This window comes from Mycteria americana, chromosome 12 (assembly GCF_035582795.1).
Source record: "Mycteria americana isolate JAX WOST 10 ecotype Jacksonville Zoo and Gardens chromosome 12, USCA_MyAme_1.0, whole genome shotgun sequence".
Lineage (NCBI taxonomy): Eukaryota > Metazoa > Chordata > Aves > Ciconiiformes > Ciconiidae > Mycteria > Mycteria americana.
In genome coordinates this window covers 10,026,957-10,047,997 of record NC_134376.1, presented here as the reverse complement: position 1 = coordinate 10,047,997, position 21,041 = coordinate 10,026,957, and the positions used below count along the sequence as shown (strand labels likewise).

Genomic DNA, 21,041 nt, shown 5'->3' with positions numbered 1-21,041 from the left:
TGTCCACCAGCATTTGTGAATTTATCCTGGCAGAGAGTTCCGAGTGAAAACAGCTCCTTGGTGATACGTATCACCTTAACCACAACAAAAACAAAAAAGCTTCTGTTTTTCATAAACCAGTGCAAGGAAGTTAGAGAAGAGACCTCGGGCTCGTCCCACAGCTTTCCGCTGGTTTCAGCAGCGCCGTGTCTGTGTCACCGATGGCTTCTAAAGAGCAGCAGAGCAGCAGCAGCCGCCTCCCCTCACTGGGTCCCGGCCATGAGCCTGCCTGGCCCCCGTGTCTTTCAGCTTTGGGCTTGCGTACCCCTAAGCCTGCCACGAAATTAGAGAAGGGGCTTTGTGCCTGACAAATAGCCTGCAGCAGCGAGCTGCAAAGGTGAAGCTTTGGCACGAAGCGATGAGATACAGCACGCAGAATCAAAGGCCAGCGCACAACAGGGAACGAGCTCTGTTATCGGCTTACAGCCTCTAACGAGATGATCCTGGCTCAGCTGACACTCCTCCTGATGAGCCTGGGCTGGATCACCCACCCTGGGAAAAGGAGGGAAAAAACAGCGTAGGAGGAAACCTGAGTGAGGGAGGATGAGTCCAGGGAAACCAGCTTATGAGCACTTGGCAATTAGGGTGGGAAAAGCTGGTGCTCTGGCTCACAGCACCCGTTCTGCAGGGCTGGAGGGCAGCGGTAGCTCTAGGAAGCCCTGTCCTAGACCCTTACCTCATCCCATCAAGGACAGAGAGGGGAAAAGCTAATGGCTTAGAAGGAAAGTGGCCTGTACAGAAGGAAAAGCAACCCAAAACTGATAAAAGGGCCTGAGCCAGCACTGTTTCTCACCCCTGCGTTCCCAGAGGGACTGTAGCAGAGGTCCCTGGGCTCACGGAGGTTTCACCCTGCAGCTACGCAGGGAGCCTGGCAGCCTCTCCATCGGGAAGTGCCATCCCAGCGACACCAGCCCACGCAGGGCAGTGTCCTCTGCACTGCTCTGGCCCACTCAATTTGGGTGGAAAGATCACAGAATCACAGAATCATATAGGTTGGAAAAGACCTTTAAGATCATTAAGTCCAACCGTAAACCTAACACTACCAAGGCCACCACTACACCATGTCCCTAGGCACCTCATCCAAACGTCCTTTAAATACCTCCAGGGATGGCGACTCAACCACTTCCCTGGGCAGCCTGTTCCAATGCTTGATAACCCTTTCAGTGAAGAAAAATTTCCTAATATCCAGTCTAAACCTCCCCTGGCGCAACTTGAGGCCATTTCCTCTAGTCCTATGGCTTGTTACCTGGGAGAAGAGACCAACCCCCACCTGGCTACACCCTCCTTTCAGGTAGCTGTAGAGAGCAATAAGGTCTCCCCTCAGCCTCCTTTTCTCCAGGCTAAACAACCCCAGTTCCCTCAGCCGCTCCTCATCAGCCTTGTGCTCCAGACCCTTCACCAGCTTCGTTGCCCTTCTCTGGACACGCTCCAGCCCCTCAATGTCTCTCTTGGAGTGAGGGGCCCAAAACTGAACACAGTATTTGAGGTGCGGCCTCACCAGTGCCGAGTACAGGGGCACGATCACTTCCCTAAGTCCTGCTGGCCACTCTATTTTTGATACAAGCCAGGATGCCATTGGCCTTCTTGGCCACCTGGGCACACTGGTGGCTCATATTCAGGCGGCTGTCAACCAACACCCCCAGGTCCTTCTCTGCCTGGCAGCTTTCCAGCCACTCTTCCCCAAGCCTGTAGCGTTGCATGGGGTTGCTGTGGCCCAAGTGCAGGACCTTGCACTTGGCCTTGTTGAACCTCATACAATTGACCTCGGCCCATCGATCCAGCCTGTCCAGGTCCCTCTGCAGAGCCTTCCTCCCCTCAAGCAGATCAACACTCCCACACAACTTGGTGTCATCTGCAAACTGACTGAGGGTGCACTCAATCCCCTCGTCCAGATCGTTGATAAAGATATTAAACAGAACTGGCCCCAGCACAGAGCCCTGGGGAACACCACTTGTGACCGGCCGCCAACTGGAGTAAACTCCATTCACCACCACTCTTTGGGCCCGGCCATCCAGCCAGTTCTTTACCCAGCGAAGAGTACACCCGTCCAAGCCATGAGCAGCCAGTTTCTCCAGGAGAATGCCGTGGGAAACCGTGTCAAAGGCTTTACCAAAGTCTAGATAGACAACATCCACAGCCTTTCCCTCATCTACTAGGCAGGTCACCTTGTCGTAGAAGGAGATCAGGTTGGTCAAGCAGGACCTGCCTTTCCTGAACCCATGCTGGCTGGGCTTGATCCCTTGGTTATCCTCTACATGCCATGTGATGGCACTCAGGATGATCTGCTCCATCAGCTTCCCTGGTACCAAGGTCAGGCTGACAGGCCTGTAGTTCCCCGGGTCCTCCTTCCAGCCCTTCTTGAAGATGGGTGTCACATTCGCTAATCTCCAGTCAGCAGGGACCTCCCCAGTTAGCCAGGACTGCTGGTAAATGATGGAAAGAGGCTTGGTGAGCACTTCTGCCAGTTCCTTCAGTACTCTCGGGTGGATCTCGTCAGGCCCCATAGCCTTGTGAGTGTCTAGGTGGTGCAGCAGGTCACTCACCATTTCCCCCTGGATTATGGGGGCTCCATTCTGGTCCCCGTCCCCATCTTCCGACTCAGGGGGCTGGGTACCCAGAGAACAATTGGCCCTGCTATTAAAGACTGAGGCAAAGAAGTACCTCAGCCTTTTCCTCATCCTTGGTCACTGTGTTCCCTCCCCTGTCTACTAGGGGCTGGAGATTCTCCTTAGCTCTCCTTTTGCTGCTAATGTATTTGAAGAAGTATTTTTTTGTTGTCTTTTACAGCAGCAGCCAGATTGAGCTCTAGCTCGGCTTTGGCCCTTCTAATTTTCTCCCTGCACAGCCTTGCTACACCTTTGTAGTCCTCCTGAGTTGCCCGCCCCTTCTTCCAGAGGTCGTAGACTCTCCTCTTTTTCCTGAGTTCGAGCCATAGCTCTCTAGTCAGCCAGGCCGGTCTTCTTCCCCGCCGGCTCGTCTTTCGGCACCTGGGGACAGCCCGCTCTTGTGCCTTTAGGACTTCCTCCTTACAGAATGTCCAGCCTCCCTGGACTCCTTTGCCATTAGGGCTGCCTCCCAGGGGACTCTCTCGACCAGTCTCCTAAACAGGCCGAAGTCCGCCCTCCGGAAGTCTAAGGTGGCAGTTTTGCTGACCCCCCTCACCGCTTCTCCACGTATCAAAAACTCTATCATTTCGTGATCACTCTGCCCAAGACAGCCTCCAACCATCACATGGCTCACAAGTCCTTCTCTGTTGGTGAACAAGAGGTCCAGCGGGGCACCTTCCCTCGTCGGCTCCCTCACCGGCTGTGTCAGGCAGTTATCTGCCACACGCTCCAGGAACCTCCTAGACTGTTTCCTCTCTGCCGTATTGTATTTCCAGCAGACATCCGGCAGGTTGAGGTCCCCCACAAGAACAAGGGCTAGCGATCGTGAGGCTTCTCCCAGCTGCTTATAGAATAGTTCGTCAGTCTCCTCATCCTGGTTGGGTGGTCTGTAACAGACTCCCACCACAATATCTGCCTTGTTGGCTTTCCCCTGATTCTTACCCATAGACACTCCACCCTATCGTCACCGTCATCGAGCTCTAAACTATCCAGACACTCCCTAACGTATAGGACTACCCCACCACCTCTCCTGCCTCGCCTATCCCTCCTGAAGAGTTTATAGCCATCCATCGCCGCACTCCAGTTGTGCGAGTCATCCCACCACGTTTCCGTGATGGCCACCATATCATAGTTTTCCTGATGTACAATGGCTTCCAGCTCCTCCTGCTTGTTGCCCATGCTGCGTGCATTGGTGCAGAGGCACTTCAGCTGGGCTGTCGTCTGTGTCTCGTTCATAGAAGAACACCCCTTGTGTGCTTTGAGGTGTTTCACTGGTGTTTCCCTCTTGGTTCCTATTGCCTCAGTATCCCCTAGCTCAACTCCGTTTGACTTCGGCTGTGCCCCAGCGTACCCCGCACATCTCAGAGACAGAGATGCTGCGGGCGCTGCTCATCATCAGTTGAAATGAAAACCTTGCAGCACAGTGCCTGGTATAGGAGATGTCTGCCCATGCAGTTGTTTAAATCATGCCTAAAAATCAGCCTCACTCATGTAATCTTCCTGCTTCAACAGAAATTCTTTACCTGCTCGGCTGCCCTGTGAGGGGACCAGCATTACAGCACTGGAGCCTGAAATCCCATCAGGAAGGCTAAACCCGATCTCTTCCCAGTATCCCTCTGCACTGATTCCTCAGGCTTCACCCCTTTAACTAAGATTAAACATCCCACAGATCGATGCAAAGCAACGCAATTACTTCATTAGCAAGACAGCAAGTGCAGCATATACCTCTCTTTGTTTAAGGCCAGATGAGCTCATTAGATGACAGCTATTTTTACATCTGGTGTCATAGGTTTCCTTATTATTACAGTGCCGACCCCTTGAACAGAGGTAGGATAATCTTTCATGTCCTATCTAATTCAATTTAAATCTATTTTTTAAATTTACGATACAGAAGGTATCGTATTTGCTCCCTGGAACTGTAAAACATGAGCCATCCTTCTCATTGCACATAGGTACAAATGCAAAGCAAACCCACCGAAACCAGAGGGACCGCACAGGCTCACCTAAGGGAGACTGAGGGCAAGCCCAAACTGCCTTTACGATGAGCTGGTTCATGGCTGCATTTCATTTCTTACTCTATCTCCAGGAACGTGTTCTGTCTCCTGTTCCCTTTGCCATCTCTGAAGTGGTGCCTGCGAACGGGGGAGGAGAACGGTGAATGCAAAAGGTTGTTTTCCCCCTATCTTGGCAGCGGTGGGAAGGGACACATCCACGTCCTGGCTGAGGCCCTGCTATTGCAAGTGAGTGGATCCCCCTCTGGGGGCTTTTACGGTGCTCAGAGAAACGAGCGGGAGGTTCTGCAGATGGGACACGAGGGCACCTTCCAGCGGAGCAGGAGGATGCCGAGATGTCCTCCTTGGCAGCCGTCAGTACCCGATCTCCACTGACACAAGGCCCGTTTGGCTCCCTGCAGGCGGCTTCTCATCAGCATTGGGCTCGTGTTGCAGTGCCTAAGACCACCACCGTCCCTAGCAGGAGGGTCACCAGTGCCTCTGGGATCTTTGCGTCTGGGTCCTCTCTGAGTGGAAAAGAACACGCGCGTAATTAAAGGAGGACATAAACGCTGGAGAAAGCGTGGAGCAGTCAAAGACCACATAGAAAGTGTTAAAGTGAAACAGACTCAGACACTTTTGCAGCATCACACGTTAGGGACCGCGGACGTGGCACTGCAGAGCGGAGACGTCACCAGCCACCCTCGCAATAATTTGCTGATCCTCATGGTAGCAGAAAAAAGGGGTATCCATGGTGGCCAAAGAATGAAAGGCTTGAATTGAAAAATAAAGAGGAACAGTTACCCACCCAAAACCAAGACTTCTGCTCGGATCGCAGCTCTTTAAATGACACAACGTTGTCCTCGTATGAATGTGTTATTCCCCTCCCATCTCTCTGCTCTGTCTGCTGCCACGGCGTGACAGATGACAGAGGCTCGGGGAGAGATGCCTCAGGCTGAACAACTTTCAAGCTCTCTCTGAGAGCACTTTGATATTGAAAGTTACACACTTGAAATTTCCATACCTTTTGCTCCACTGTGGTTACGGCTTTTCTGGGATCTGATCTGACGGGAGCTTTAACAACTCATCTCTGCGGGAAGATTTTTAGTCATTTAAGAACTATGAAGTACCGAGGGTTGCATCTAACTCACTAAGAGATTTCAGTTCACACAATTTCAGCACCAGCCTTTGGCTCTGGAATAAATAATATACCCTCTTTCTAGATCAGTTTTTTGTTGGGTTTATGAATTATAAGCCTAGGAAATATATTTTAAATACTGCTTCTAAACATATTAGAGTACAATGAATTACTCGTGATAATTGAATGCTTCATTGGATTTATTTCCCTTGTTTTAGTGAATCATTCATGGACTTTTGGACATTTATCTTACTTGAAGCTCTTCACCAAATACTTTGAATATGCAATTTTCAACCAGCAGGTTTCTTGGACACCATTCGCCTCCAATATCCTCTGTCATTTTTAGTTTGTGACGTGCATACAGCTGCATATGTGCCACACTGATTCAGCTCCCTGATTAGATGACTAAATAAATAATAACATAAGGTTAATCAAAGGCAGGTATTTGTACAAAGAATAGCTGTCTCCCAAACAGCCAGCCAACAAGTCCATTTACACCCCGTCCATTGATCAAAGGGTGTGGGGGGGGGAGCAGAAACAAATATAACTTAGTTTTAGCTTAGTTTTAGAGGCCATCTTCATCCATCAGCAAAAGGCAAGCCATCCAGGTCAAAATATACCTGAACAGGGCACAGCGGCTCCGTATGTGGAAGCTCAGCAGCAGCCAGGTTGTCCTCTCCCGGCCTCCAGCCACATCGCGGGTCATCGTAACAGCACGAAACCACCTCTCCTCTGCTTCAGGGAAGCCCAGCTCCTGCTCAGCGCTGTGAGCGCACCGTTTGTCACCAGCTCAGCAGGAAGGGCTGGAAGGCTTCGAGTCCAGGAAAGGCATAAATATGCCTGTGCGCTCTCTGCAGCCCAGGAGAGCCAGCAGAGAGCACCCAGCAGACTCGAAGACGTGGCTAGTAAAATGGTCTTGCCAGCTCTCCCAAATGTAACTGGCTCCATCTATAGCCACCTTCCAGCCACCACCTACCCACTTGTCGCCTACCCAGGCGCAGTCGACTCCACACCTGAGCGCGGCTCGTGGCTGGTGGTCGCAAGCAGGGCCGTAGCAGCCCTTATCTCTGTGAACGCTCTCTCTGAATAAAAGGCACGCTGCCGTTCCTCAGCTCAACGGAGATGCGTAGTATTAATAGAGAGGCATGCGCTGATGTGCATTTGCATAGACACTTTCCCCCACCCATCAAATTGTCGTGATAATACTTGCACTTGAAATTCGTGACCTTCAGCACAAGAGTTTGATTCTTCCTGTAACCCGCTGAAGCAGAGCAGTGCTGGATAAGGGGCACAGCTGGACTTGCCCAATGACCTAAGGATTCACGTCAGCAGCACCTTATAAAATGACTTTAGAAGCCAAGGAAAGCAAAGCTCACAGAAAAAACAGACCCTACTTATGCTCAGCAAAGCAAAGAAAAATGAAACGCCTAAAATCCATTTAAGAAATTGCTTGATTTAAGGCAAATACAGATGGGTGGAGGCTACAACTTCTGAAACTTCATAACATGCAAGTCTAAACAAAGGGCGAGAAGCAGGGGCACGGGTCCAGCTCCAGAGACTGAACGGACTTTGATCCACTTTGGATTCTTTATCCTTAACAACAACCAAAAGAAAGCAAGACAGCTCCTGAATCAAGTCCATGATGGCGTGTTGTAGCAATTTCAGATTGTTGACCATTTACATGAGCAGCAGATTAATATCTTGGTATGTGGGAGAACTCAGGAATGAGTATGTGTTGCCGAAGATGAACAGGGTGAACACTGAGTAAGAACAGAGTGTGGCATAATAATTGCCAGATGCAGCAAGATTTATCATTGGTTTTACAACATGGACAAATATTCTCTAGGAAATCTCCTCTGTAAACTTCTCCTTTTGCTATGTTTTCATACCTAACACGTGCAGCTCATGTATGGAATTTGTTCAATTAGTTTCTTTTGGTTGTGACAATAAGACTTCATAAGTGAAATGTTTGGGCTTCTTTTCGGTAAATCAGAAAGACAAGTGTATTAGAGAGTTCTGCTGATTATCCTTAACTCACTACAGCTCAGCCTGGCATAAGTACTCCGTGCGAGATGACATACAGAGAGTGTATTATAACACATCTGCTAAAAGCAACAGCTGTATCAGTATCACATGTATTTTGGTAAGCGCAGGGAAGATAAAAAGAGGGAAAAATATAACCATGGATTTTCTTGTTAATAGGAAAGTCATTGAAAACAAGGCACAAGGGCTTTCACCACTGTGAGTGGTGAAAGAGTTTTTTCTGTTTGCATACCAAGTCTACGGAGAATGGTGAGTCAATTGGAAAGAAATATTGAAGTAGCAGGTCACTCTGCGGGTCACTTCAAAGCAATACCTTCAAGTAAGCATTTTTATCCCAACACTTTTGCAACATCCCAGCCAAGCAATGTATCAGGTGGGCCCAGATGGCTGTTTCAGCAGTTACGAATTGCCAGCGATGCAAGCTGAAAACCAGGCCGTACTCGGCCTGCTCCATCTGGGATTTTTCCAAACAATCCACGGGAAGGCTCAAGGTTACTCATACGTGCTTACCAGGATACATCCTCTTGCTGGTCACCAACCTGAAACATCCGGTGAGCATTAGGATTGTTGGAGAGGAGCGTATGTTCCAGCTTATGCTGTACTAGTACTTGTGCTGCAAGTCTCCACATTTATGACAAATGATAAGCAAATACAACCAGCTCTAGAGTCTGCCTATAAACACATGTATCTGTCATCTTCCTTTGCAAGGCTCGGCTCTCTGAGAAGAGAGAACTGATTCCTCATGCATTATCCCTCTAAACATATGCCTGACGTCCTACTAGAGCCTCACGTTTTCTGTAAACAATAGCACTTGTGTAGCTTAAAATCGAGATATAATTATTGCTCATTAGCAAGTATTGCTGCGATATTTGGGTGGGAGGAATTGAAAAGTGGACAGTTATATTTTTTTTAAAAATCACAACATTTCAGCCACCTTTGAAGTCTCCAAGTAAACTGCATTTTTCCTGCCAAAGCCAGAACAATGAGGGCTGACAAGATGAGATGTAGAAGACAGCTCCTCATCCCTCACTAGCAGTTAGCTGTCCAGGTCAGGGCTGGAATTGAGCCATTAAGCTATACTTGCAGAACAATCTCACCAGTGATTTCAAGTCCTGCTACTGTTCTTTTGCTGGATAAAACCACTTAAAAGCAGTGAAGTCTGCACATTTTTGCCAGATACCAGGAGTGCTCTACAGTTAGTGCAGACACCCGGGAGGTTCACCTCCTCTTAAACTGTATTTCTAGTGTATTTCTGCCACAGACTTGCTAGGTGGCCACAGGCAAGTCGCTAAAGCCTCAGAACAAGCTTAGCCTGGAGCATCCAATTATCCCTGTTGCTTAGGGCTAAGCATAAACTTACATCTCTGGAAGACTTGCACCTGGTAGCCTTCTCTTAATCCAGTCCTAAAGCAAAGCTGCTTTCTCATGGGAATGCCGTGGGCTAGTAGAGGAGAGACATTTGTTAAACACGAGAGGGTCACTCCTGAGGAGAGCGGGACTCTGCTGCCTGCCTCGGGACCCGCAGCCATCGGCACGGGCAGACTTGGGACGATGCACCCGGAGAGCAGAGGCCCCACTGTGTTTTGGCATTCGGGCACCAGTCCTGGGAAGGAAGTCGCGTGCGTTTTCCTGCCTCGGAAGCTGGGTGCCAGCTCTGGAGCACATCTCTGTCCCCACGGGAGGGAGGAGACAATCTATCAGCAAGATGAGAGATGGCCTAAATTAGACATAGGCTGCTTTTAAAGAGGAAATTTACTGTAATCCAGAGAGAGCAACAAAGATCAACAGGATTGAGTCACCTGCCTTGGCATTCCATGACTGTCTTCTCCTAGAAGCAAATACTTTTCACTCCACTAAATGTTTTATCCATTTGCATACAGTTAGCAGCCTCTGACTATACAGCTGCCCTCAAACCACAAACTTGAGAGAAATTCATGTCAGCTTGCTAAAATGCAGCTAGCAGAGCTTGCCTTCAAAATGCACTGCAAAAAAATTCCAATCCCGCTCACCCGCTGCTGCCTCTGCCCTGACCTGAGCGGTCCCTGGCAGGTGGCTGGCCAGTGGCCCCAAAGAAAACAGAAAAGCACTTTAGCACCAGAAATAGTATTTTTATTCTGCAGTCCAGAAAAGATGTTTTAAATAGGAAAAACACCCACTGTGTGTGTATGACTTGCTTTCATTAATACCGTGGTCTACACATGTCCATCTGTACCATCAAATCGATAAATCCATCTGTCCTAGGCACAGGTAACATTAAAAACCACATCACTGACATGCAAACAGTTGGGTAGAAAATACCGGCAGGGAAAGAAGACAGCTTCAGGCATTCATATGAAGCCTGGAGTCTAAAACAAATGATGAGACTTTCAAGGCGGTCACTAGATGCATCTCTTGCTTTCCTCTGGGCCAGTTCAGGAACCAGGTGTTGCAAGGAGAGCTACAGCTCTGCACCCTCCTTCCTGGGGACACAGTCCCGCCAGCAGGTACCTTCTGCTGTGAAAGCCGTGGCTGCAGTGGAACCGCAGCAGGAACGGCGCGGCCGTACAGAGGAGGAGATGCGCACCCCAGCCCCTGCCCTGCTTCCACCGCCTCGCTCTCCGCCTCCCAGGCGGCTCTTTAGCACAGGGCTCGGTGGAGGGCACGTACACTGGGAAGCTAAGAACTGAGTGATCTAATAGTTGCCTAAAACTACTCAAAGAGTATTTACCAAGATAGCGGAGCCAAACTCTTCTCCATGGTGCCACACGACATAACAAGCAGCCACAGCCACAGTCTTGGAAGGTTCAGGATGGATATCAGAAAAAAAAAAGTGTCACTGGTAGGGTAATGCAGCACCAGAACGGGCTGCCCATAGAGACTGTGGAATTTCTGTCCTTGGAGGTTTTCATCACCTGGCTAGACAAAATCACGGCTGACCTGCTTGAGTGCTGGCCGCAGTCCTGCCTTCAGCAGGGGGTTGGAGGAGGTGACCTCCAGAGCTCCCTTCCAAGCAACACTGCGTGATTCCTGGGCTTCCATCCGAACATCATCTCCTTCCAGTTAAGAATAAGCACAAGTAAAGGCAAGGCCACAGCCTTGATTTGTGAAACAAAGATATTTAGCACCAAAAAAATAATTTTTAATATCAGCATAGGTGTATTAATCTGCATCTTAACACAATGAAGTGATGCTGCTGCCATAAGCTGTATTACTGGACAGAGGTACCATCCCCTGGTCTGCTTAGGTTTGGGTTCTGCTCTGGAAAACTGTAGTATAAGGTGGCACTTCTCAAAAACACCTGCAGTGAACAGGGGGCTACATTTACTGAAAGCACATAACAACAACAAATGGAATTTTCCTTCTGACACAGTCGAGTTGTTTGAGAGATCTGTTACCCATTGAACCTGTTCCAGTTAACTGTTAATTCGCTTACTCAATATTAGATCAGCCCCCGACTCTAAACAGGAGTGTCAGCAAGCTTTCTTCAACGCAAGTTAAGTTCTGCCATTCTGGGAGTACAACTGCAAAGCTGCTGTCATTCTCCTAAATCTATTCAGATTTGTCATCTCCGCCACTCTGGGGAAACTGAATTAACAAATAGAAAAATGGTACCTTTACACAATCTCCTCCCTTATCACACACATTCCTGCTTTAAACCGGCCAATATTTTTGACTTAGCCCTTTAAGCTCCCCAAGCTGAAAATATGTGCAGAATTCAATGCAAGTGACAAAAAATGACTGGCACCCATTTGAAATTATATCTTCCCTAAAGCCAAGAAATGAGGCAGATACAAGGGACTGTATAGATTAAATAATGCCTTAAATGCTAAGAAAATATAGGGAGGTACAATCCATATCATCCCCCACATAGGAATTGCATGGCATATCCTCACTCAATCTGTAGCAAGCCTAGCACAATTATGCTCATGAGCCACACAGATTTACTCCATGCAAAGATCAAGCCCATTAGATCCGATATTTCTTCTACCTGTAATATTTATCATCTCAGACAATGATTTAGCTCTCTGCCAAACAATCTTACGAGTCCCATTTTACATAACTCATGGCATAAGTCCATTCGGCTTATGTCAGCATCACCACATTAATCACAGCCATGGGGATTTGATTTTTGCCTAGCCTGGCTGCAGCAGCAAGAGGCTGAAACATGTACTGGCACAGCCAGACCTACGCTGCCGTGGCATCACATGTGCCTTGCCACCCTGGTAGCTTTCTAGAGCTGTTACTGACAGGCCACGGATCTTCAGAGCTGCTTTGAATTTTCATAACCATCCTTCTTGCTTTGTGAGACAGAGCTGCCGTTGCCTGTTTGCTTTCCTTTGCTGGGTTTTCCTCCTCCTGAGCCAGCGCGGTGCCTACAGATGGTGCGGAGATCCGGCTTCAGAGCTGTCAGAGCATCAGAAAAAGCCCCAGTGCCCAGCACAAGGGCCACACCATCTGGCCGTGTCACTCTCCTCCAAGCACTGTCATTACCTTAATCTCTGACTCAGAGCCGCTTTGGAGAACAGGGGCCAGATCGTCCCCAGCACTGATTGCAGGAGAAAACAGTAAGAGGCGAGATGCTGATGAAGGTGCAGGTAACAGCCCTATGCCCCCTCCACACGCAGGTGGATACCCTCTGCTCCTCCTCACCGAAAAATAAGACACTCTCTCCTTCTGGAGGGGAAAATCAAGATCAAGCCCTTGGTTCTCACAGGCGCTAGAAGCAGCCCTCATTACTTTGAGGGGAAGGATTTCATCCCACTGCACATGACAAGACCCAAATTACATGCTTATCTGATGGTTCAGAAGGGAGCCCCAAAACCCAAAGGCACAGTGAAGACCCTGTCACCTTCCCCACTCCCTGTTTTGAGAATGCAGCATTTCACAGCCTCCCTGTCTGATCCAAGTTCCTTTTCCTCTCTCAACACAACCAAAGTTCATCAAGAATCACTATGATAACAGACTTGTATAAGCTATATACTTTGGCCTCTGCCTGCCATTAACCCCTGCCAGGATGGCTGACATTAGTCAGCTTTAGTTTTGCCTCAAAATAACATAAAAAAGGAACTACAGCCTTGCAGCAGCTGTACAATAGAAGTTCTGTACAGCACTTGAGCATCTCTAGCCCTTTTGTAACCTTCTACCGCGTTTCGTAGTCTTTCAGAATCTGAAACAGGTTTTTAAACACAAAAACCCCGTCCCTTTTGCATGAGGAAAATGAAAAGCAACTCCATTTTCTATGCAAAACAACAAAAATAAAGAGTAACTGCCAGCGAGCAGGGAAATGCATAGCCATTGGAAGTGCCACGAGAACAACTCGCCCACACTTTAACGCAGGGGCACAAATATGCCGCTCCGGTAAAAAGAAGGAACAAATCCTGCTCAGGAGCATAAAGCAGAGTTGTTCTCCTGATTCAGATTTTATGCTCCCAGCTAGAGACAGTATTACTGTCTGACGGCCTACTCAAATGTGCAGGATGTTTTCAGCTGCTGAGGACAAAGAACTCGCTGTGAGCACTTTCACAGTTACTGCAGATATGGCCAAACACAATGACCTCACACGGTGATTTCCTGGTATTTGATGTTTCCAGCCTTTGGCCAAAATAAACGCATTTTAAAAAAATGAGATTTGTCTCTTAAACGTTGTTGCCCCAAGCGAGCAGCATGTGATGGCCTCGGTGGCCATCCACATCTTGGGGAAAGGATCACAGGAACGCTTCTCTATGTCAGCAGCAAATCCCACAACTGTTGAACACCACCGCAGACATCTTCAGAGAATCCTTCTGTAACCACTGCCTTGGAGAATATCAGGCTTCAGCTGAGCATCGTCTACCTAGGAAAGGCCCACAGATGCCTTGTCCAGTATTCAATCCTGATGTAATGGCTGCGAGGCCAGGAAACTGTCTGGCTCCGTTTCCAGTGTGTTTCACAAGACCATTGTATGCATGGCTGTGCAACTTCCAGCTCTGAGTCAAAACATACTGTGTCCCTCCCTCCCCAGTTCTCATAACAGACTTATAAGAGATGCCACCGCATGCCGCCCCTGTTATTAAAGGCTTTACAATGGACTATTCATCAAGCAATCTTTCTTCCTCTTTTTACTGAATTATTAAAGTCCATGACTTACACGACTGCACTGCATGTTCTTTCAACACCACTTGTTACCCCTTCAGCCACCTTAATTAACTATTCTTTTGTGCCGATTCCTCTCTTCTTCAAATTACCTAGGGATTTTCCACATGACAGCATATTGAATGCTTTAGAGAAATTAAGGCAAGAAATCTGCTAGATGTAACTTTTGTTCAGAGAATTGGTCAAGTTAGGGAAGATATTGTGTTAGTCTAACATGATGTACCTTTAACTCAAGTTTACATGCGCGCTGCTCACAACTGTCTGGGGCTGAGGCACGTAAAATGAGAATCCCTTAGAGCTATCTTCTTATTACGCAGTCCCTGAGAAATCTGTGATTTAGCTTAGGGTTCCTTGAGTCAAGTCATTCCAGCGGGTGTGCAAACCAGTCATAGAGAACCAAATGCTACTTTGTTTGGACAATGTAAATAACATCAGTAGTTTGAGTATAACCAGGCCAGACTTGCAATGGTGTGACAGAAATTATTATTAAAGAATGTACAAAGTGTCATTCATAATAAATCATACAGAATAGGAGTTTCTATAGTAAGATTTAACCTTCAAAGCTCCTTCACAAAAAAAGGGAAAATAATCCTCTTTAAGGTCTTTCACGTCAAATTACACACCAATCAGTTCTACAAAGACTAACAGAGCTACTCAAGAAGGTAGACTCAGATGTACCTGGATTAAATGCTGTCTGAAGCCTCACCAAGCTCCCAGATGCTCAGATTTGAGATGCTCCAAGATCCGAGATGCTTCCACAGGTCTTGGATTCCTGCTGGCAGCTCTGCGCTTCGTCTCCTCCTCTGTTCTCAAAGCAGCTACAAAGTCAGTATAGAGCATTTGGGCAGCACAACAGAACTGGAAACAGCACACAGCAGAACTCAATAAAACTACTCAGCTGGCCTCAATATACCTGTGTAGCTTTGTCATGTAAGGTAAAAGTCAAGACTGGCAAAGGTGGCCCCATTCCTCGTGACAGTAATGGGCAACACTTGCTACTGGTTTATTTCTTGGTTCCCAATTCTTTCCTTTTCAACTAAGTTTATATCCATTACATCCCACATCCATAGCTGACCTGTTCTATTAGTTATACCCCATTGCTTGGGCTAAGACATATTGACTTTTGATACATCATAGCTTTTAACCAGAAAATGAGATGCAACAAATTCTTCTCCCTGATCTGTCAAGCTGAGGTATTCTTATTAAGAAAAAAAACCCAAACAAAACAAACCCCAAATACCTGTAGAAATTCAAAAACCTGTAAAATTGGGAAACAAAAGTTAGCTTATGGCAGTTAAACAAGCTGCGTCTCCCCAAAGTTTTAGAAGCATGGATATAAGAGGAAAAGCATGGATATAAGAGGAAAAGCATGGATATGTGCTTTGTGACCTGCAATTTTATTCACAGGGTTTCCCTGCCTTGCCACATATAATCAAAAGATTGTGCTTCTCAGCTATAAAAATGAAAGTCTCTCATAGAGACCTACATGTTTGTATCAAGATATCAGCATCTTCTACATAATCCATATGCATTTGGAAAGCTATCCAATTTCCATAATGATGCAACAGGAAAAGAATGGAATAGTCAGGAAGTTCTTAAGACATAAAGAGCAAAAGATGCAATCTTGCAAGAAGTCCCTTTCATCCCTACCAGTTTAGGACAAACTAATTCCATTGCTGTACTTTTATCATCTTCAATTAGTGTTTAACAGAACAGACATGCACAACTTGGTCTCCTTTATTTTTATTGCTCCATGCCAGGCTGTCAACAGAAAGCATGCGGAGATTGTTTGAACACTGAGAAAGCAAGAGTGTCTCTATTCAAGGGCCGCTGCAAGACTAGAAGCAAAGTAAGACAAACTTGAAAGCTCTAACAGAATATTACATGCAATTCCACAGGTGCTCCAAGTTGCTCTCTCCACCTGCTTTATATCAGGGATCCATTCCTTACACACACATTCAGGACAAAAACACACACACACCCCCCAAAAAAAACCCACAACAACAACAACAAAACCCAAAGTAAGAAAAATTCTACTTAAATAAAGAATTCAGAGTTGAGCCTGAAAAAACCAAACCCACAAAAAAACACAAACAAATCTTCAAATTAAAGTCTTATAATACCAATCTTTATTCAAGACAGACTGAAAAGAAATACTTACTAGTACTTCATTTACTTACACTGAAAATAGAACTCAAATATCCTACTTAGTCAGTATTAACCATTTTAAAATGAGCTGATGAGCTCCAGCTTATTTCAAATACATATAAATTTCAAGGCAACAGAGAATGTATTTATCATTTGTGTGTGTGTATACACACATTATATACATAAATCATGTATATACATACATATTTTGCTGCCACCTTGTGAACAGTCTCTGAATAAGGTTTAGTTCATACAGACCCAATTCTGCCATCTTTATTCACATTTAGCTCAACTGACTTTAATATAGATACTTTTTGAACGGGTACTCAATGTGACAAAGGATGGCTGAATCAGATGCTTAGTGCAGAAAATTTTAAAAGGCTGAATAAAATAATTTCCATACACTTTTGTGTCACAGTTTATTGCTACAAACATTATAGAAAATATCACTAAATTCTTTCTGATAAAAATATTGCAGCTTTGCATCCAAGTTGTATAGCAGTCTTCAAAACTGAATAAGCTGGTGCCTGTAAAACAGAGAATAAGAGATTAAATACATCTAATGAAGTGCTTTGTTTAAACCAGATTGTGGTAAGGAATAGTAAGCATTACCTAAAAAAACCCAAAACAAAACAAAGCAAAAACACACCCAAAAAACTCCACCCAAAAATGCCTGTATTTGTAGTCTAATCTACCCTAGAGAAAACTAAATTTAAAATTATAAACTTTGCAGAATGTTTCAATTTCTCCACAAATGTAAGTCAAGAGCAAAAAAGGAGAGAAGTCACATATTCCGGTATTCAAGGGAGCATAGAATTTGTATTTCACACTTCGTAACACGGTTGTGTGTGTCTACCAAGATGATGCCTCAAGTTCCCAGCTTTATGGATAGTACTTATTAGCCTTATCTTCAAAAATATTTAATCTAAACTTAAAATAAAATTAAAAACTGTGCAGAGGACACCTCTCAGGAAAACACAATCACTTTAACACTTGACATGAGTTGCAACGGATTCAATTCTGCTTTAGAAAAATGAAAGCTCTAATATGCAGTGTTTTCTTATATTTATCTTTGGGAAATATCAAGCACCTTCTTTTCTATTTCTCAAATAAAGAACTACATCACAGTCACTGGATAAGGAAGATAAGAATATCACATCTACATCCTTGCTAACAGTGCCAATTAGTTAACATTGTACTTACCGCTTCTGCATCATGCTCAAGCCCAATGTCATGGTGCTCCCGTTCATCATCCCGAAATTGCTTTATCATCTTTAAAAGCAGCAGTTAATTAGCAAGTCTACTTTGCAGAGAAATCAAGGCAGCTAGTATACAAAACTATATGCTGTTGACCATCGCATGCACCATCTGAGGCCCACGTCTCCCAAAAGCTTCTCAAAGACCTGAATCTCCAATTCAGCAAGAAGGCAATTATTTACAGCGTTCCCCAAACCTAAAGTTCTTTTAATATTCTCAAAAAAAGTCTTTAAAAACTAAGCTGCTGTTTCACTATCTTTTTCACTGTTTCAAGAAAACCTGTAACCTGTAGTCATAACTCGTAACACTAATTAGTTTCACACATTATTCACAAGTTATTCTGACAACTTAAATATGGAAATTAAGGTCCCTGCCTTGCCAGGTAGTCAGTAAGTGTGTTTCCCTGTAAGCCAACAGGGCTTTCGTCCATTCTAGCATACTCTAAAGGACAATATTTTTCTCTTCTAATTTTTCAACTGGGACAAAAAGGTTTAAAGAATTTTCTCTTGAGATGCCCGCACATAAGTAGGATTGCTTAATAAAGTGCTCAGAGCTTACAGACACCCAAGTACTGTCCCAACCCAACAGGTTTGCATCACTTTTGGTTTCATCACTAGTCCTCCTCATACTGACACCGTGAATAACCTCGCTGCTTAGCTTTTTCTCTTTATTTTGTGCCCTCTCAGTTTATAGTTTTATTTTCAGTATTTCCCTTGTGCATGTCAGCAAAACCTGGGTTACTTCAGATACTATTTCTGTAACAAGACGACACATTTGGAGTAACCAGACTTGGCTACATGTTAAACTAAGCACAACTGAACATACTGATAGTCAGCAAAATTGGAAATGAACATGCAGACCCTAAAGCAAGCTCCCACCAAACAGAGAACAAACGAGCTTGATGTGCTGCATGTGGAAACAGGTCAGCCTCTCACAAGCACCCTACGGGAATGTGTCCCCATTTGACGCCTAAAATACTTGGGAAATAATTTTCTTGCAGAGCTAACAAACGTTAGCTCCTTACATGCTCTGAACAGTATTCAAAACTAGAACTTGAATGGGGTGCTGGCTGACAGCAGGCTCAATACGAGTCAGCAGTGTGCCCTGGCAGCCAAGAGGGCAAACCGCATCCTGGGGTGCATCAAACCCAGCATAACGAGCCGGTCAAAAGAGGCGATTATCCTGCTGTATTCAGCGTTGGTGCGGCCTCAGCTTGAGTACTGTGTGCAGTTCTGGGCCCCACCATTTAAGAAGGACATGAAGGTCCTTGAACACATCCAGAGGAGGGCAGCAAAGCTGGTGAAAGGGCTGGGAGGAATGTTCTATGAGGAACGGCTGAGGACACCGCGTTTGTCTGGTTTGGAGAAAAGGAGGCTGAGGGGCGACCTCATTGCTCTCTACAGCTTTCTGAGGACGGGAAGCGGAGAGGGAGGTGCTGATCTCTTCTCCCTGGTATCCAGTGACAGGACTCATGGAAATGGTTCAAAGCTGCACCAGGGGAGGTTTAGACTGGACATTAGGAAGCATTTCTTTACTGAGAGGGTGGTCAAACACTGGAACAGGCTTCCTAGAGAGGTGGTCGATGCCCCAAGCCTGTCGGTGTTTAACAAGCATTTGGACAATGCCCTTAATAACATGCTTTAACTTTTACTCAGCCCTGAAGCGGCCAGACAGTTGGGCTAGATGATCGTTGTAGGTTCCTTCCAACTGAAATATTCTGTTCTATTCTATTCTAACTATATAATCATATCCAGTATAAGCAAAACGTTACTACACAATTGTATTTTCTCCTTTTGTTTCTCCTCTAAACCCTTCCTTTCATTTAAAAGTAATCAAAATTAAAGCATATTTCTCCCAATCAAAAGGGAAATGCTGAATTACTGAAAGCATGCCAAAGCTAAGCCAACATACATTTTAATTTTGGTGCTTGATCAATCTAACGCTGCTGAAGGAAAAAACATCCTTTTACTTAAAAGAAACTTAAAGTTTCTGTTGACTCCAGCATGCTAAGTGATAAAACAAAGAGAGATCTATTTTAAAATAATATGCTCATAGAATTTACAAGACTAAAGTCACATTAGGTAATTTAATTAATACGGAAAACCACTTTTTAAGTCTTAGTTAAATACCTGCAATAGTTCTTTGTACTTTTCTGGATCTTCTTCCACAAGAGTTCGGATCTGGCTATTGTAGTGATCTGAAATACTCTCTTCCACTGCCACTGTGCAAGCCATTGCACCTTTCTTCCCAAGTAAAGCAGTTCCAGCCCCTGTGATTGTGGTACCAAACATACACAAGCAATGAAATCTGAAGCGATACAAATAATCTACACATTTGAAGACTTCACAAAACAACAATAATAGTAGTAATACAGACTCACCTAAAACAAAACCTGCTACATTCCAAAAAGGCAATAAAACAGTAGGTCGAACTCTGTATGCAACCATTAGTTCATTGAACTTTTTCAGGTGGTCTTTTTCTTGATTCCACATTTGCTGCAAAAGAACCAGATCACAGTAAAGTATAAAACCAGAAAAATTAAACACTTACAGTAAAACTAACAAACACAAAGAAAAACAGACGAGCTCAGGCCACTCACACTTTGACTGCAGAGGTAACACTATTCACATCACAAAGAGGAAACGTTAAAGAAGGGCAGATGAGGATAGTTATACACAGGCAACATAAAAACATTTGCAAAATAAGAGTCTTTGTGACAATACTACAGCAACTGCAGTATCGGTAACTCCCTCACCAAGTAATCCCACCACTCTTTATAAACACGTTTAAACGTGGTTAGAAGAAGATGGACAGCTACCTTACTACGAAAGCTATGATCTTACAACTTCATTCGCCCATTGTTAATCAAATGCAAATCCACCAGAAACACAGCCACCGCCTTCAGGTCCGCTCACCTGGATAATCGGTCCCGCACTCGATCTACCCAGGACGGCCATTTGCCCCGCGTAAATGCGATTCGCCCCGTATTCCCCGGCATGGTCCACCCGGATGATGCGGTCAATGACGGGCTTGTTGATGCCCTCCAGCGTCACCCGCGTGCTGCAACGCCTGAGGGAAACCCCTCCGGCGGGCAACGGCCATCTCCCCCGGAGACCTGCCGGAGAGACAAAGCTGACGCGAGCTCTGCCGCCGCCCAGCCCCCGTACGAGGCGGGCGGGCGCTGCCACCCGCGGGGCGGGCGGGCCTGAGGCGGCCGCGGGCAGTGTGAGGCGGGCCCGGGCGGCTGCGCGAGGCCCGCGGCCGTCGTTCAGGGCGGCGCCCCGACAGGAGAGGGGTGGGCAGGCGCGGGAGCCGAGCCCCTACCCGCTCCACAGCGGAGGGGCCGGCGCTGCCCCAGCCAGCGCCGCACAGCCGGAGCCACGGCGGCGGCCACCCCCATCCCGCTGACCCCGACGCCTCCTCCGGCGCGTCGCACCGCCACAACGTCATCACCGCGGCCCGCCTCCGCGCCGGCCTCCCGCCCCCATCCCGCCCTATCGCGATCCCGATTGGCTCTCCATCGCCGCCGCACTGGAGAGCGGAGCTGTCAGTCAGGGCCGGCGTCCCCTGGCTGCCATGGGGACGGGGCGACCTCCCGAGGCGTGAGGGGGCGGGAGGCTCCGCCCGGCGGCGGCGCGAAGCGGCGGCAGCGCCCGCGCTGAGGCAGGGGAGGCCCCAGGGGCGGGAGGCCCGACCCGAGGCCCCGAA

General features: G+C 46.6%; 1 protein-coding gene across 1 annotated transcript; it reads right to left on the bottom strand.

Annotated features, from left to right (window-relative positions):
• Positions 1-16,028: 16,028 nt before the first annotated feature.
• COQ7 (coenzyme Q7, hydroxylase) lies at positions 16,029-20,765 on the bottom strand. Its single transcript, XM_075515193.1, has 6 exons — positions 20,658-20,765; positions 20,249-20,448; positions 19,714-19,828; positions 19,463-19,602; positions 17,280-17,348; positions 16,029-16,603 (listed from the first exon to the last, which is right to left on the bottom strand). Exons 1-6 carry the CDS (start codon positions 20,731-20,733, stop codon positions 16,526-16,528), a joined length of 678 nt encoding a protein of 225 aa, XP_075371308.1. The 5' UTR covers positions 20,734-20,765; the 3' UTR covers positions 16,029-16,525.
• Positions 20,766-21,041: the final 276 nt, after the last annotated feature.

Coding starts and splice junctions, on each gene's coding strand:
- COQ7 (XM_075515193.1), bottom strand. CDS start 20,733: ATGGGGGTGGCCGCCGCCGTGGCTCCGGCTGTGCGGCGCTGGCTGGGG. Junction 20,449..20,657: donor GCCCCTCCGCTGTGGAGCGG/GTAGGGGCTCGG, acceptor TCTCTCCGGCAG/GTCTCCGGGGGAGATGGCCG. Junction 19,829..20,248: donor GTGCGGGACCGATTATCCAG/GTGAGCGGACCT, acceptor GTTCTTTTGCAG/CAAATGTGGAATCAAGAAAA.